Source organism: Dreissena polymorpha, chromosome 8, assembly GCF_020536995.1.
Source record: "Dreissena polymorpha isolate Duluth1 chromosome 8, UMN_Dpol_1.0, whole genome shotgun sequence".
Lineage (NCBI taxonomy): Eukaryota > Metazoa > Mollusca > Bivalvia > Myida > Dreissenidae > Dreissena > Dreissena polymorpha.
In genome coordinates this window covers 59,992,520-60,010,704 of record NC_068362.1, presented here as the reverse complement: position 1 = coordinate 60,010,704, position 18,185 = coordinate 59,992,520, and the positions used below count along the sequence as shown (strand labels likewise).

At 36.5% G+C, this 18,185-nt stretch overlaps 1 protein-coding gene and 1 long non-coding RNA gene across 5 annotated transcripts in view; both read right to left on the bottom strand.

Annotated features, from left to right (window-relative positions):
- The window catches only part of LOC127843213 (centromere-associated protein E-like), a 91,885-nt gene that overhangs the window by 57,451 nt on the left and 16,249 nt on the right, over nt 1-18,185 (bottom strand). For all 4 annotated transcript variants that reach the window (XR_008032137.1, XR_008032138.1, XM_052373071.1 and 1 more), the window contains exons 6-11: nt 13,292-13,376; nt 11,604-11,671; nt 11,310-11,366; nt 8,759-8,889; nt 1,506-1,638; nt 790-909 (exon numbers count right to left, since the gene is read on the bottom strand). Coding sequence is in view for 2 of the 4 variants with exons in the window: in XM_052373071.1 (XP_052229031.1) it covers nt 790-909; nt 1,506-1,638; nt 8,759-8,889; nt 11,310-11,366; nt 11,604-11,671; nt 13,292-13,376 (594 nt within the window). In the remaining 2 variants the exon portion in view is untranslated. The remainder of the gene's footprint in view (nt 1-789; nt 910-1,505; nt 1,639-8,758; nt 8,890-11,309; nt 11,367-11,603; nt 11,672-13,291; nt 13,377-18,185) is intronic.
- LOC127843220 (uncharacterized) lies at nt 6,013-6,569 on the bottom strand. The gene is made up of 2 exons (XR_008032139.1): nt 6,425-6,569; nt 6,013-6,262 (listed from the first exon to the last, which is right to left on the bottom strand). It is a non-coding gene; the product is annotated as an uncharacterized LOC127843220 (long non-coding RNA).

Here is an 18,185-nt window from a genome sequence, read left to right as displayed (position 1 = left end):
TATGAAGCCAAAAACCTTAATTTTGCAGACTGCATAAATATTGGTATTTGCTTTCAAACATTAAATGATGCTGTAAACTTTGCAGTTGTAATGAGCTTACACTTTTTAGTAACAATATATAATCAAAATTGAACTTTGTAAGTAGTTTGATGATATTCAGAAAGTACTGTGGTGGTAAAATTGTACAACAAATATTTCTCAAAATTGACACACTGATAACTCAAAACCTTTGATACCTTTGCAATTCTGTTATACCGATGAGACCTTGGGTTTTAGAAGTTTTACTGTAATTTCATGATTAGACAATCAGATTTAATTTTTTGATCTTCCATTTTAGTGGAAATATAAAAAATGCGTTCCATGTAAATTTGTTGCATCCTGGGCACTTACTGGAGCTTTATATATATTTATACATACACTGACTTTTTTTGGCACCCAGAGGTAAAAGAACACTGTAAAGTATATGTCAGAATCACAAAAGTTCGTTTTCAAATAAAATACCACACAATTTAATTTCTATTTAAGCCTTGTTCTGGGAAAACTGCGCTAAAAACCTGTCATTAAAATATCGTCCCAGATTAGCCTGCGCAGTATGCATAGACTCATCAGGGATAACACTTTCCTTCTTCACTGAATTTTCCTTTAGAAGAAACTTCCTTTGAACAAAAAAGTTCATAATATACAGAGTCGCCCCTGATTAGCCTGTGCAGACATAATAATCTGGGACGACCCTTTATGTGCATGAATTAAGCCCAGTTTTCCTCAAGCACGGCTCATTCAATACGCAACCTTGCTGATCTGCTCCTCCAGTTTCTGAATCTTGCGTCGATACTGCTTCAGCATGGCTGCATCACTCATTACTTCATTCACCGTAGGCTTGTTCTTGATGTTCTTGGCCCTTGAGGCAAACTACACAGACAAGATTTAAGACTCATTAAATACACTTTAATCCTTTATGCACTTTCACACATCTGTTGAACCTTAGAAAATCAAATATAATTAAATTTAAGGTATTTCTTAGCTTCATGTTTTAAAGGCCTCATTTTCGCCTCTAAGGCATAAAACAGAATAAAACCATATACGAGTAACTCCCACGCTGGTTTGAATGTATGATGGCTGCATATAGAAATTTTCAATTTGCTTCTGGGCAGAAAATGGTCAAGGAATAATATTTACATGGAATATGACTTATATATCGTCGCATCAGTAGGGTAAAACTTGGTAAGTATGAAATTAAACAGAAAGGTGTTAACCCTTTGCATGCTGGGAAATTTGTCTTCTGCTAAAATGTTGTCTGCTGAATTTGTAAAATAAGCATTTTCTTAATTTTGTTCAAAGAATACTATCAGAATAGCAAACAGTTTGGATCCAGATGAGACGCCGCGTTCTGTGGCGTCTCATCTGGATCCAAACTGTTTGCAAAGGCCTTTAAAATTCGGTTCCCGCACTGAAAGGTGTTAATAGCTTATTAACATCTTTCAAGCTCAAGTAATTATAACAGTCACCTTGAGCGTGCTGTCAGACTCTTCAATGTGTGCCGGTGTGATCGTACAGATAATGACCGTCTTGCTGTTGCCCCCCAGAGCGTTCTGAAGGATCCTCGTCAGCTTGGAGTCCCGGAATGACACATGCTGCTGGCTGTGGGGTAAGCATGCCTCATGTTTAAGTTTGCGCTATTGTGTTATTGTATAAATCAATCAGATTTTACTCTCTTTATGCATGAACTCTATTTACAGGAATAAACAAGAGCTGTCTCCATCGGAAGACATATGCCCAAAAAAAAAGCTTTTTCGAAACCTAACTGCAGATTTCGAAACCTAAACGCGGACCCTAAGTTCAAATTCAAGGTCAAAGGGGTAAAAATTTGTGTGCGTATGGAAAGGCCTTGTCCATATACACATGCATACCAAATATGAAGGTTACATCTGAAGCGACATAGGAAGTTATGAGCATTTTTCGAAACCTAAACGCAAAAGTGCGACGGACAGACAGACGGACGGACAGTGCAACTGCTATATGCCACCCTACCGGGGGCATAAAAAAAGTTATAGCACAATAACAATCCAACATGCACAACTTCATAACATAAGGAAAAAAAATTCTATGATTCAAGGGCCGTAACTCAGGAGTGTCCTCGTCAATTTGGCTGATTATAGAACTTGACCCAGATATTATTACCTTACAAATTTTCACGAAGTGTGGCGGAGATCCTATGAAATTTGCTCGAGTAATAGAGCGGAAACGAGAAAAAAAAACAATTTTACGATGATTCAAGGGCCGTAACTCAGGAGTGTCTGGATCAATTTGGCTGATTATCAAACTTGACACAGATGTAATTGCCTTACACATTTTCATGAAGTTTGGTGAAGATCTCATGACAATTGCTCGAGTTATTGAGCGGAAACGAGAAAAACAAGATGTGTTTGTGAAACACAATGTCCCCCTATATGATTTTTGACATTGTAGGATGACCTTGACCTTGTGAAGGATGACCTTGACCTTTCACCACTCAAAATGTGCAGCTCCATGAGATACACATGCATGCCAAATATCAAGTTGCTATTTTCAATATTGCAAAAGAATTCATAAAATAAGCGATTTGGGCCACATATATTTGACCTCTGACCTTGAAGGATGACCTTGACCTTTCACCCCTCAAAATGAGCAGCTCCATGAGATGCACATGCATGCCAAATATCAAGTTGCTATCTTCAATATTGCAAAAGTATTCATAAAATGAGCGATTTTGGCCACATATAATTGACCTCTGACCTTGAATGATGACCTTGCCCTTTCACCACTCAAAATGTGCAGCTCCATGAGATACACATGCAGGCCAAATATCAAGTTGCTATCTTCAATATTGCAAAAGTATTCATAAAATGAGCGATTTTGGCCACATATATTTGACCTCTGTCCTTGAAGGATGACCTTGACCTTGACCTTTCACCACTCAAAATGTGCAGCTTCATGAGATACACATGCATGCCAAATATGAAGTTGCTATCTTCAATATAGCAAAAGTTATTGCAAAATGTTAAAGTTGGCGCAAACAGACAGACCAACAGACAGACCAACAGACAGGGCAAAAACAATATGTCCTCCACTACTATAGTGGGGGACATAAAAACAATTTTACGATGATTCAAGGGCCGTAACTCAGGAGTGTCTACGTCAATTTGACCGATTATCGAACTTGACCCAGATGTTTATGCCTTACACATTTTCATGAAGTTTGGTGAAGATCTGATGACAATTGATCAAGTTATTGAGCGGAACGAGAAAACCCCCAATTTTAAGATGATTCAAGGGTCGTAACTCAGGAGTGTCTGGGTCAATTTTGCCCATTATCATGTCTGGGTCAATTTGGCCCATTATCAAACTTGACCCAGACGTTATTGCCTTACACATTTTCATGTAGTTTGGTGAAGATCTGATGATGCTCGAGTTATTGAGCGTAAACGAGACAAAACCCAATTTTACGACGATTCAAGGGCCGTAACTCAGGAGTGTCTGGGTCAATTAGGCCGATTGTCTGGGTCAGCATAAACGTATATAGATGTATGTCTACTTATGTACATATTGTAAAGCTTTGATAATGTGTGTAAATATTGAAATATATACTAAAATAAAAGCATATAGAACCCGTCCCTTGCAGTTGTCTATCCGTATGGTCGTTCGTTAGTGGGAGACAGTGGACAGAGAGAGACGTTTAAGAGTGTCGAGTGCTTGAGGCTGTCTGTATTAAAGACTTAGTTGACTAAAGAGATGGGTGAAAGTTTGTTATGCGTAGGGAAGGTTGCGTTTTAAATAATTGTTCTGTATGTGAGTGTGATCTTTGTCAGCGTTGTTCGAGGTGCTGTGCAAAATGCGGATGTGTTGGTGTGATAGGTGTTTTGGAGAGATTTTTCATTTGATTATTGTCACTGATTAAAATGTAACGATAAACAGACAAGAATAACAAGCGAATAATATATATATATATACTGGCATTTCCCCAGGAATTTAGTCAGGCACTGCGGCAGGGGGTTGGTGTCGAATTCTTTATATACTTTCTAAATGTTATAAATCAAAATCCACACTACTTTGGAGCTACCAAATCACAACATTTCTTTTAATATTTATGTATTTGTTCTCAGTTCATTTCATTCAAGTCATATATTATAATATTAAATAACAACCAAAATAAACAGAAATCAAAAAAAAAATATTGAAAAACATTCTGTGACCCATGGAAAATCTTGCTTCCAACTACTGGTTGTTTATTAGATTGTATTCTGTCATGCACAAAGACTAAAGAAAAATGTGTTGCAGGTATATAGCGAATTTCGTAAATATGAAAGAAACTATATATCTATTGGATCTGAATATATTAAATATTGGTACTGTTAAGTTATAGTCGCCGTTAAGAAAATAATGTGAACAAATTTAAAGTCTCTATAACGCTCAAAATCAACAAAAATTTTGATAAGTATTTCGTAAAATAAAGTTAACACCTTAACAATCAGTGTTCCTCATATAGCAATATCCAAAATTTCAACGCTAGATATGGTATGATTACATAGATTTTTGTAGATACAAAATGCTTGTGTTTATTTATTTGTGGCCACAATAAGCATTTTGTATCTACAAACATCTATTTTACCAGTCCACATCTGGCGTTGAAATTTCAGCAATTGCCATAAGGAACACTGATTTTTAATTGGTTAAGTTTATTTTACGAACAATTGTATGAAATGTTCTTTGGTTTTGAGTAGTAATGTTACTTTAAATGGTCGGGAGCAATCAAATAAGACGTTTGATTCCAATTAATTGTATTTATAACTTAAATTATGCACAACCGCAACACACATCAGTTATGGTTTATTTTTGAAGCAAGTTCCTTATACTTTTTTATTTTCTGCAAGAGACGTAAACAATTAAATTTTATAAAAAATTGCTGTGGCGTAGTGGATATGGTGTCCGCCTAGCGATAGGGAGGTCACGGGTTCGAACCCACTGGAAGCGTTCCTTTAATCTCCCCCAAAAGTACTGGTTCTAGTCCCAGGAAACGGATTCGAGAGCGTTTATATAAGCCTATGGCTTTCGATGAAATCTAGCTACAATAAATAGGTTTAAACTAATTAAAATAAAACAAGGGACAAAATTGTCACAAAACCAGGTTTTCAGCGATTTTCCTCCTTCTTTATAAAGTACCGGTAAACGGTACTTTCCCAATCAAGCAAAAATTCCCAAATTCCCAAATCGGCATCTGAAAAAATACCAATCGACGTCCGAATTTTTTCTCAAAACGACCGAAATTTTTATAACAAAACCCAACTTTCGGCGAGCGAACAAAGAAAATCGTATAGTTGTGTGTAACCACGCGCTCGATTAATTTGGGGTTTTATTATTCAGCGCGTGCAATCAATAGTGTCGTTACTGTTTCCGGTTCTTTTGTCAGGCAGCCAGCGTACTGTTTTATGTCGGTTTGTAACCTTGCCTCTGTGGAAAGGGTGTTCAGTCTAATGAACAATCTTTGCACAAACAATCGGGACCGTCTATCACACGACACATTGACAGCACTAATGATGCTGTGCAGAGAGGTATGCCAGCAACTGATAGATGATCAAACATCAAAGATTGTTGAAATTTTCAAAAAAATGAAAGACAGAGACATTGCTTAACAAGAGATTAAAACAACTTGTAATTGATTTTGTGTGTTCTTTATAATATTGTGTTATTTATTTCAACTTAATTACTTAATGGTCATTAAGGCATGCCTGCAAATGATTCTTTTAATGGGTATGTTAAATTAAGTATGAACTGTATGATGTATTCAATAAGACCCAAACTTCACGACGCGATTTTCCCAATTTAAAGATTTCACGACTCGATTTTTTCCCAATTTTTAGGTTTTCACGACTCAATTTTTCCCAATTGGACCGGTACGGGTACTTTTCCCAATTGGACAAGGAAAATCGCTGGTTTTCATTGTGAAAAAAAAATCTGATAAAGGGAGAAAACTCAAACTGAACTTTTGAAATGACCAAAAAAAATTAACCCCCTTTGTAATTTTTTTTTTTTTTTTAAATCTATTTTTAGTCGTGGCGACCTTGACATTGGAGATATTGACGTGATTCTTTCGTGGGACACACCGTCCCATGATGGTGAACAAATGTGCCAAATGATTTTAAAATCTCACAATGAATGACATAGTTATGGCCAGGACAAGCTCATTTATGGCCATTTTTGACCTTTGAACTCAAAGTGTGACCTTGACCTTGGAGATATCGACGTAATTATTTCGCGCGAGACACCGTCCAATGATGGTGAACAAATGTGCCAAATGATTTTAAAATCTGACGATGAACGACATAGTTATGGCTTGGACAAGCTCATTTATGGCCATTTTTGACCTTTGAACTCAAAGTGTGACCTTGACCTTGGAGATATCGACGTAATTATTTCGCGCGACACACCGTCCAATGATGGTGAACAAATGTGCCAAATGATTTTAAAATCTGACAATGAACGACATAGTTATGGCCCGGACAAGCTTATTCCGCCAGCCCGCCAGCATTCGCCAATCTAATAACCAGTTCTTTCCTTCGGAAAACCTGGTTAACAAACAACAAATTTGAGCATATCCTTAATTGCTCTTACTCCACATGTACCGGTAATAAAAGATCATTATCAGCCACTATTAGGGGACAAACACCATAATTGATCCCCATGAACGACCCGTAAATCGTTCATACGTGTTATCTAAGCCCCTTATGCACAACCCGCAGATAAGAGCGCGCATGTTTTGATTCAACATTGGCCGAATGCAGACAGCAAGCGCTTGTTAGAATTTCAAGTGCTCGCATTTTAGCCCGCTGGGCTAAATTAATATTCAACAAGGGACAAAATTGTCACAAAACCAGGTTTTCATTGTGAAAAAAAATCTGATAAAGGGAGAAAACTCAAACTGAACTTTTGAAATGAACAAACAAAATAAACCCCCTTTGTAAGTTTTTTTTTTTTTTAAATCTATTTTTAGTCGTGGCGACCTTGACATTGGAGATATTGACGTGATTCTTTCGTGCGACACACCGTCCCATGATGGTGAACAAATGTGCCAAATGATTTTAAAATCTGACAATGAACGACATAGTTATGGCCCGGACAAGCTTGTTCAGCCCGCCCGCCAGCCAGCCCGCCCGCATTCGCCAATCTAATAACCAGTTTTTTCCTTCGGAAAACCTGGTTAATAAAAAACAAGGCTTTTGTCATGCAATATGGTCCCCTACCGGCTCCACTATTGTCAGAAATTCCACAATTTTCAATTATTTTTTTTGGTTGCCATAGCAAACATAATTTTTGACGTAGGAACAAAATGAAATGATGTGCATAATGTTCATATTGCCATCTATCCATGTTGCAAGTTTCATTAAATAATATTATGTTATCGCAGGATCCAGAAAACCACCATTTTCAGCAGTATTCAGAGCTCCAGATAAGGGTCGTATTTTCGTAATTACGAATTATTTTCAAGTCCGTTACGTATTTATTTTAAAATTTTGTCGTACCATTAAGAATTACAAAATCAAGTTACGAATATTATTTTTACATCGGTTCGTATCGATTTTTATTGAGTTCTTTTCGTGTATTAAAGATCTTTGTGGTGCTTATATAGAATGGTTATCGGGTTTGTTTAACAAAGCGCATTATTTCCAATAAAAGCGGCGTAAACAGTCTATCTGTCAAAAAACAATGGCGGCGCCCAGAGAGCGTCGTAAAAAACTGCAAAGCGTCCAAAAACACGCTTTTAACATATTGTACGCAAAGTAAGCCGAAGTTAAATGTTTAGAAAGACATTATAGAAAAGATCTTATACAATGTTGTATGTTCAGTTGCCGACACAGTCGGAAAAGCTAAACAAAAACGCGACACGACGGCTCCAAACTTAAACACACAAAAAAACATTGAACAAGTGGAAGGGACAAGTCCCGTGGCTAATCGTTGAAAAGATTGAAGGGGATACCCGTTTTAAATGTGAAATATGTAAAAATTCATCTTAGGCATGCAATCTAAACACAGTTTTGGCATATGAAGGTATTGGAAAAATAAAATTGTATAATACTGAACAGACACTGTTGAACTCGTATAAATAAAGTTGCTAGTATGTTTATTTTGATTTTTTTTGCATGAAAATAACCATTATTATTTATTTTTAGGTCATTCAGAAAAAATAAGAATTATTTTCCAAAACTTAGTGATAACGTTAAGAATAAAATTTCAGAGTTAAGAATTCTTTTTGAAAATCTGGTAGTAATTTAAGAATTTCACAAAACCTTATCTGGAGCTCTGAGTATTTCTAGTCTATTTGTTGCCATAACAACGAGAATTTTTGACGTAGGAACAAATTGAAATGACGTGCATAATGTCCATATTGCCATCTATCCATGTTTCAAGTTTTATAAAAAAAATAATATGAGCTTTTAAAGTTATCGCAGGATCCAGAAAAGTGTGACAGACTGACGGACAGACAGACACACAGAGCACAAACCATAAGTCCCCTCCGATGAAACCGGTAGGGGACAACAAAATAGGAGCTCCATGGGAATATTGAGCTTAATGCATTTGCATGAAAGTGTCTGGACAGGATTTTTGTGAAAAAGAAAAATTCCTTAAAAGCCAAGTGTCGTTCCCGATCATCTGGGACAATACTTTACGAACAAGCATTAAGCCCAGCCAGAACACAGCTCATATGATTCAAAGTGCCTTCACATACTTGGCGTCTCCACTCAGCTTTCTAATGACGTTCCCAAGAGTAAAGAGACTCTTGTTGATAGCGCAGCCCTCCCGAAACCTCTCTCCTGAGTTGTCACCCGCCTTCTCTGAGCCGGCCAGGTCAACAAAGTACTGGAGAACACAGACATAGTCAAGTCAACAAAGTACTAGACAAGGGACAAAATCAGGTTTTCAATTTGAAACAAGAGATCTGTTTGTCAGAAACACAATGCCCCCTAATGTGGCCATTAACACTATACCCCCGATCAATCGATCTGGGGACATAAAAAAAAGTCTGAAAAAGGGAGACTATTCAAAATGTGCATTGTTATCGATTGTTCCTAGTAATCCGCCTTGTGTCAAATTCAATCTGTTTTTAATTGTTGCGACCTTGATTTCAATTTGAAAAAAAAAATCTGATAAAAGGAGACAATTCAAAATGTGTATTGTTACTGATTGTTCCTAGTTACCCCTCTTGTGTCAAATTCAATCTATTTTTAGTCATGGCGACCTTGACTTCGACTTAATTCTTTCGCATGACACATCGTCCAATGATTGTGAACAAATGTACCAAGTAATTTTAAAATCTAACAATGAATGACACATAGTTATGGCCTGGACAAGATCATTTATGGCCATTTTTGACCTTTGAACTAAGTGTGACCTTGACCTGAGATATCAACGTAATTCTTTCGCGCGACACACTGTCCAATGATGGTGAACAAATGTGCCAGTGATTTTAAAATCTCACAATGAACAACATAGTTATGGCCAATCTAATAACCAGTTTTTTCCTTCGGAAAACCTGGTTAAAAACACAGACATAGTCAAGTCAACAAAGTACAAGAAAACACAGACATAGTAAAGTCAACAAAGTTCAAGAAAACACAGACATAGTCAAGTCAAGAAAGACATGGCTTTTTTTTAACCTTATTATGATTGCTCATTTCGATCATTTGTATGTAGCAAGTGTTGTTTTTTCGCTCAAATTTGGGGCCCGTAGGGAGACCCATTCCCAATGGAAAAATATATATATTTCTCCCAAATGGGACAAAAAAAATCCGAGTCAAAGGAGTAAAAGAAAAAAATGTTTAAAATATAAGTTTTTAAATATAAGTCTCAACTTTAAGTTCATCTACCATCAAGCTCCATAAGTTGAACCTAAGTGAATGTTATATGGCAGGGTTTTTTTTAGAAAAAGGGGAAGACGCTGGACGCTGGGTAAAAGGGGAAAATCGAGCGCGAAAGACATATTTGGGGAAAAAATAAAAACAGTTCATTTCAACGTCTATAACTCGCCTACAGACTGCAGGTTTTTTTTTAGAAAAAGAGGCATGTCTCTGACCTTTTTGTTCTTAAACACATGAACAAGTATGATATTCAAGTCAAAGTCCTAAATAAAGTTGCAGGGGTAGATCTAATAATAGGAAATGTTTTCAACTGGGGCCGGGGAACGATGTCAATATTGTGATTTCAATTTCATGATGAATGGGTTGACGATCTAGATCTGCTACAGTATTGGAACGGAAAGGTGCGGCAGCTGCCGATTGTCTACTTTCACTTTAACAATAATCCGACAGTATTAATCCATGTTGATTACATGTACCTCCGAATCCTGCTGGGTTTCAACGGTTTTTGATGATTCATTCTTAAAAATGGGTCAACGCAATTAATATTTTCCGAGTCCGAACGTTTTATTTTGTTCATGTATGAACGCCAATTGTGAGACTTTTTCTGTTTTAACGTTTTTATCTTGGCTTTCACATAACCCGGATGAAAATTCGACTGGTTTCTGGTAATTAATTGACGAAACACCCTTCTCGCGCAAGACCGGAATCCAGTAAAATAGTCACATGATTAATACGATTAGTTGCCCGGTTTCCATGACGTAAATTAAGAGCTATATATAGAATCACTGAGATTCCCAGATTTGAGTGTTCGTCGGGGGGGGGGGGGGGGGGGGGGGGGGGGAGAGAGAGAGCGAGATCGTTGTACATGGTACAAAATGGATAAGTGTCAACTTCCCAAAAGGAAAAACAAACATTTCTTTGAGGGTAAAATATTATATTTTGGTGAAAAATTATATTTTTGGAGGGGAAATGGTAGTTTTAGGGGAAAAATTCTGGTAGGGGAAGACGCCGAATATCGGCGTCACTTTCTTAGTAAAAAAAACCCCTGTATGGAAATCACTTTTATTCTCAATTTTACAGCATTTATTAGCAAAACAAGATATGTGTTTGTCAGAAACACTATGTCCCCTTCTGCGCCGCTTTAAAGCTATATATTTGACCTTTGACCTTGAAGGATGACCATGACCTTTCACCACTCAAAATGTGCAGCTCCATGAGATACACGTGCATGCCAAATATCAAGTTGCTATCTTCAATATTGCAAAAGTTATGGCAAATGTTAAAGTTTGATGCAAACACACAAACAAAGCAAAAACAATATGTCCCCCACTTATTCCCAATTTTAGTCAAACGACAAGATTTTCCCAATCATATGGAACCTGGCCCTATTCCCAAACTGGTGAAACAGTGGTGGTCACTTACCAGATTGGAGACCATGACAGCATCATCTTCATGGCCCACTGCTCGGCTTTCAATGACCTGAAATCAGTTTCACCATATTTGTATATGTTAAAGTGATATAAATATAATTATAGATCTGGGGAAAAAAATGTTAACCCAAAATATTTTTTCTAAAAGTTATTTTCAACAAGGGTGTAAAATGAACAGAAAAAATCTTGTTAATTAGTGACTTTATAACATGAACAAGTCCAGAGTAACGAACAGAAGTATATGAAAAAAAAACACAAATCAATTCAAGTGAATTTATTTACTCACAAATCTGAGAATGACGTGAGATCGACTGCTTCTGTCATTCTGCTTTGTCTCTGCAAATCGCCTCTTACCTGAATACAAATTATACTTATGTTTGGAAGTTAAGAACTAATTTAAAATTAAGCACTAATGGTAGGTTAGCCAATATGAGACATTTACACTTAACTGAGCTCCAGCTTATGTTTTTGTCTAAAGAGTACATTACCCCGAGTGAGTACATTTAAGGGTATTTTTATTTGTATTCCATCGACAAGTATTCAATGCCCTAGTTATGTAAGGAATCTACAAAATAACAAGGGACGAAATTTTCACAAAACCAGGTTTTCAATAAAATTGTGACCTTGACCTTGGAGATATTGACGTTATTCTTTCGCGCGACACACCGGCCAATGATGGTGAGCAAATATGCCAAATAATTTTAAAATCTCACAATGAATGACATAGTTATGGCCCGGACAAGCTCATTTATGGCCATTTTAGACCTTTGAACTCAAAGTGTGACCTTGACCTTGGAGATATCGACGTAATTCTTGCGCGCGACACACCGTCCAATGATGTTGAATAAATGAGCCAAATGATTTTAAAATCTCACAATGAACAACATAGTTATGGCCCGGACAAGCTCATTTATGGCCATTTTTTACCTTTGAACTAAAAGTTTGACCTTGACCTTGGAGATATTGACGAAATACTTTCGCACGACACACCGTCCAATGATGGGGAACAAATGTGCCAAATGATTTTAAAATCTCACAATGAAAGACAAAGTTTTGGCCCGGACAAGCTTGTTCCGCCTGCCCATCAGCCGACATTCGCCAATCTAATAACCATTTTTTTCCTTCGGAAAACCTGGTTAAAACAGTTATTGGTGTAACTCCCCTTAAGTGTGAACTGTTTAAACAAATATATCCAGGCTTAGCCTTACTTGTCCACACAGTAGGTTTTAATAAAAGGGCATGTTTAGGTTAAAAAGAGACAATTAAAGAAAGCAACCCTGCTTACTATTTTAGCCTACGAGAGAAATTTCAGTGAGTGTACGATACTCAACCACGGTAGGACAATTTAAGCTATTCTCTTACTTTTGCCAATAAATTATTGTCCAAAATGGAACGCTAGGCCCTTTTGAGATGTGAAGGAAAAAAAGCACATCAAGGTCACCAAAGTTTTTCCACCATTTTGGGAAGGGGCAAGGGCCCTTTGAATAGAGAAAAATTGTTTTGACTTAAATTGGGATATTGTTGTATTTTAATTTTTGCTAACAAAAACTTTAAATTTGAAAATAGTTGAGAATGGAAAAAGTTGACTAAAGTAGAGATTTGGAAATGGTGCAGTTTTTTTTTGGATTGGGCAAATTGTTTTGACTTAACTCCGAATATTGGTCTATTTTATTTTTTGCTTACTAAAACTATAAAGTTGAAAATGAGTGTTTTTAATATACTAAAACTATAAAGTTGAAAATAAGTGTTTTTACTATAATATTTAGTAAGCTTCAGCCCATCGAGCTGCAAAGGGTAATTAACTAAATTTTGTATTTTATTGACCAAATTTTTCTTCTTTTTTTTTTTCTTTTACTTTTTGGAGACCTTCAATTGGGAATTTTAGGCAGTCATTTAGTAAACATATATACTTTTTGACATTGGGAATGGTGCTTAATAACAGCCTCAAATTGACACAAAAACACAAAAACATACGATCTCCTTTCTTGATGACATCTATCACATGGCTCCCATCCCTCACCATCTCCTCTGTGAGCCCAATCACCTGGATATTGTGGTCCTGGGGGACAGAAAACAACAGGGTTGTTATGTTGTTGGCTCACTTGATTTGTATACATGCATCCACAGTAAACAAGAAAATTCTTTGAATTGATATCCCTGCTGAATAAATTTTGTTTATGGATGGGTGCAAATCCCTTGATATAAGGTATAATCCTAAAAATAATAATAAGTGCAGGCTTCTTGAAAAGTCCCAAAAAGTGCCTGTCAACCGTACAGGCTGATGGAAAAGTTTGCCTGTCCGGACATAAATTCACCTAACCGAACAGCGTAAGTTTATAATTGAAGAATTAAGTAAAGTTTAACTCATACACATTTTTTTTTCCTTATTTGTGACCTGCCGAAAATCGGCCCTTTCCCCTCCGATTTTTTGTTCCCCGCAGCTGGTAAACTGGTAAATTTTCCCCTAGATTTCATTTTTTCATCCAAAAAAAATACACACAATTTTTTTGTTAAACCTTTAAATATATAAGTTAACCTGATCCAGTGTAGAAAATAAAAAAAAATATTGCATAATTAAATTTTCTGTTTCCTTGGATTTGTTTTAAAAACAGAAAAAATATGCTTAATTGATTATTTAAGACTTTCCTTATTTTCCCTAAAATCTGGCGTTTCATGTGATTTTTTCCCCCAAAATCGGGCGTTTCACGCAATTTTTTTTCCCCTCAAAAAAGGCCAGGCCCTTTCCCCAAAATCAGATAAAAAACCCTGCTCATATTTATTGCAATGTGCAGCCTGTGTACAAGTACACTTGATAAAGTAAAACAAAACGTTTGCGTGTTCTTGTGATTAGAGTGTATGATGGACAGCAGCTTTAAATTATAGTCGGGCTCAAAACAAAATAAAATAACATGACTATGCATTGATTAGTAGACTTGCACCGTAATGGATCGTTTCAACATACGTCACAAAACATATTGATGCAGCCAATTTCTGTCAGATGTCCACTTCTTTGAAAAGTTCTTTTTACTTGTTTTGCTTCATATTCTTTTGATTTTGTTTTTTTCCCTTATCGCCTAGCTTCCTTTTCTGGCCTTGTCTAGCGCCATTGAAACTTTAGCAACAACATTTATTCATGTGTAGTTTTTGTTACAATGTTTGTAATTGGATAGGTGGTAATATGTCAGACCAATAAAAATGACGTTTTTGAAAAAAAAAACAAAGGGAGAGCACTCTTATAAACTAGAGACGCGTTAGTGTTCTTAATGACAAAAAGGCTCGAAATTCACAAAAAGAGGGATTCTAATGGGGTGTTTTCGTTTTTTTGGCAAGTATTAGACTTTTCTGTATTTAGTCACAATTTTTTTGGCCTGTCACAAGGACTGGCGTTATTAGAAATTTTGCCGGACAAGACTGGCAGTCCGGCCTTTTCAGAAAGCCTGTAAGTGTACTGTTGAGTAATTACTTGAATGCATGGCAATTCCTCTCATTGATATCTATGTGTCAAGAAAGTTTCATGTTGAAATGGTGTAGCTTTTCTGAGATATAGCCCTGAAAAATTACATCATACAAAAACAACAAAGGGCAATTACTCTTATTTATCGAAGTGTAGGGTTATGGTTCTTGTGAAAGGCTACTCATCTCATTGATATCTATACACCCATAAAGTTTCATGTTGAAATCGTGTAAGGTATCTGAGATAGAGCATTGAAAAGTTGAATCATACAAAAACAACAAAGGGATATAACTCTTATTTAAGAAAGTGTAGGATTATGGTTCTTGTGCAGGGCACTTCTTTTTGTTAATATCTATACACCCATGAAATTTCATGTTTTGATATATTATATTGTTTCTGAGATATAGCAGTGAAAAGTTTGTGACAGACAGACAACCTCAGTTCTATATCCCACCGCTTCTGGCGGGGGATAAAAAGTTTGCATCACAAGGACAAACAGGTTAAACAAGAGCACCGCATAACAGGTGCCAACGCTCCGCTGTGGGTGCAGTTTTGAAACAAGAGGGCCAAGATGGAGTCGGTTCTTTCAATCTTTACCTAACGTCAAACTTGACCTAGATTTTGTCCAGACAAACATCCTGGTCAAGTTTCATACTTATTGAACCAAAACTCTGGCGCATGGAGTGTTTTTGTTTTTGTAAGATATGACCTGGTGACATATATTTTGAGTTGACCCCCCCCTAACCAAACATCAAACTTTGCTTACAAAAATACCGTAAATCCACAAATATAATACGCCCTCGTGCATAATACGCACCCCCGAGTTTGGACAAAATTTATCGGTAAAAATTGAAAATCCGAGTAAAATACGCACTAAAAAAATCAGTGTCCGAAATCGGCCAATTCCGAAAAAATATATTTTTGTGTTGTGAAAATAGCAAATCAATTTGGTATTGTCAACTATCTGTTTCACAGTAATACCCCGGTATATTGATCGGAATGTGTTACAGTGCTGTTGTTATGACAGTTGCATAATAAATATCTCTGTCTGTTGTTTATATTACCATTGATTGTTACCAATAACACACGGGCCCCTTGCTGACATCCGGGTCAAGCAGTCATAATTACAAAAATTTTCACATTTAATTCAACTTGACAATATTCGGGACGATAATAATTATAATAATAATAAAGTAATAAGAAGACAAAATGGTTACTTCCGTTTTTATAGTTGTCTAGATGAATTACTTTTCCGAAGTGTTACACACACGATACTTTAATATAACTTAAAATACAATTAAACCGTTCATGTTTTTCATGATCTCTTTAATTAAAATACGCTGCTGTCATTAAGGCTAGTTTGGGAGTAAAACACAAATTAATTAATTATCACCTTTCAATTTCATTCGGCAATCGGCAGACAGGTGTAATAGACTCTATTAGCATCATAAAACTAATTATTTAACAAGAGTTCCGCGGTCGGAGATGACCGCATTGAAGCCGGATTTTTTATTTAAATGACAGGAAAGTACCTTTCGTGTTTTTGTCAATGCAATACTTAAATTACTGAAATATTGTTCAAAGGTCAAAATGAAATGTAAGTACTTTTCAAGGCATGAGCAAACCTTGTGTTATGTTTTGAATGCATGCATATACATGAACAACAATAACATTTAAGGTCACAAATATGAACTTGAATTGACAATTAGGACCACTGGTCATTTCAAGGTCATTCATTTGAAGGTGAAGGTCACTGTGACCTTCAATATAAAAATGTTAAAGTTGTTATAACTTTGGTATGCTTGGACCTAGAGTCTTGAAACTTGACTCTAGGTACAAGCATACCAAAGTTATAACATGAAATAAGAACTTTAACATTTTTACATTCAAGGTCACAGTGACCTTGACCTTCAAATGAATGACCTTGAAATGTCCAGTGGTTACTTACTAGTTCTGGCCAACCTTCATGTCAAGTTTCAAGACTCTAGGTCCAAGCATACCAAAGTTATAACAACTTTAACATTTTTACATTCAAGGTCACAGTGACCTTGACCTTCAAATGAATGACCTTGAAATGTCCAGTGGTTACTTACTAGTTTTGGCCAACCTTCATGTCAAGTTTCAAGACTCTAGGTCCAAGCATACCAAAGTTATAACAACTTTAACATTTTTATATTGAAGGTCACAGTGACCTTCACCTTCAAATGAATGACCTTGAAATGACCAGTGGTCATCTGTTAATCCTGGCCAACCTTCATGTCAAGTTTGAAGACTCTAGGTCCAAGCATACCAAAGTTATACCATGAAATAAGAACTTTAACATTTTTACATTCAAGGTCACAGTGACCTTGACCTTCAAATGAATGACCTTGAAATGACCAGTGGTTACTAACTAGTTATGGCCAACCTTCATGTCAAGTTTCAAGACTCTAGGTCCAAGCATACCAAAGTTATAACAACTTTAACATTTTTTATATTGAAGGTCACAGTGACCTTGACCTTCAAATGAATGACCTTGAAATGACCAGTGGTCATCTGTTAATCCTGGCCAACCTTCATGTCAAGTTTGAAGACTCTAGGTCCAAGCATACCAAAGTTATACCATGAAATAAGAACTTTAACATTTTTACATTCAAGGTCACAGTGACCTTGACCTTCAAATGAATGACCTTGAAATGACCAGTGGTTACTAACTAGTTATGGCCAACCTTCATGTCAAGTTTCAAGACTCTAGGTCCAAGCATACCAAAGTTATAACAACTTTAACATTTTTTATATTGAAGGTCACAGTGACCTTGACCTTCAAATGAATGACCTTGAAATGACCAGTGGTCATCTGTTAATCCTGGCCAACCTTCATGTCAAGTTTGAAGACTCTAGGTCCAAGCATACCAAAGTTATACCATGAAATAAGAACTTTAACATTTTCGAGCACGCCGCCCGCCCGCCCGCCCGCCCCCCCCGCCCGCCCGACAACATCAATCTATAAGCCGAGATTTTTTCGAAAAAAATCCGGCTAATAACACTCTTTACTTCAGATATGGTAAATATGCGGTAGAAAGATAAATAGTGGTCAGCTAAGAAATATTTATTTACGGGTATTGTCAGTTTGTTTTTTTTCATTTGCTAATCTCTTTATACGATTTAGCGTCCAGTCGCTATTTTGTAGGCAGACAACGATATTGACTGTGTATTCAAATTATATACAGTGTCTGCGCATGAATTATCCAATATTATCCGATAATTCCTCCCGTTCTCACGTTTCATTCGACAACGTCATTTCATGTGTGAGCGAGCTCAATGTTGATTGGCCAGCTACCATGCGCACTTCAATAATAATAAGGTCAAGCGATGTCTCATTATCGGGTACAGACCGGGTTTTGTTTACTGTTCGAATTGCGAACATTTTCATTA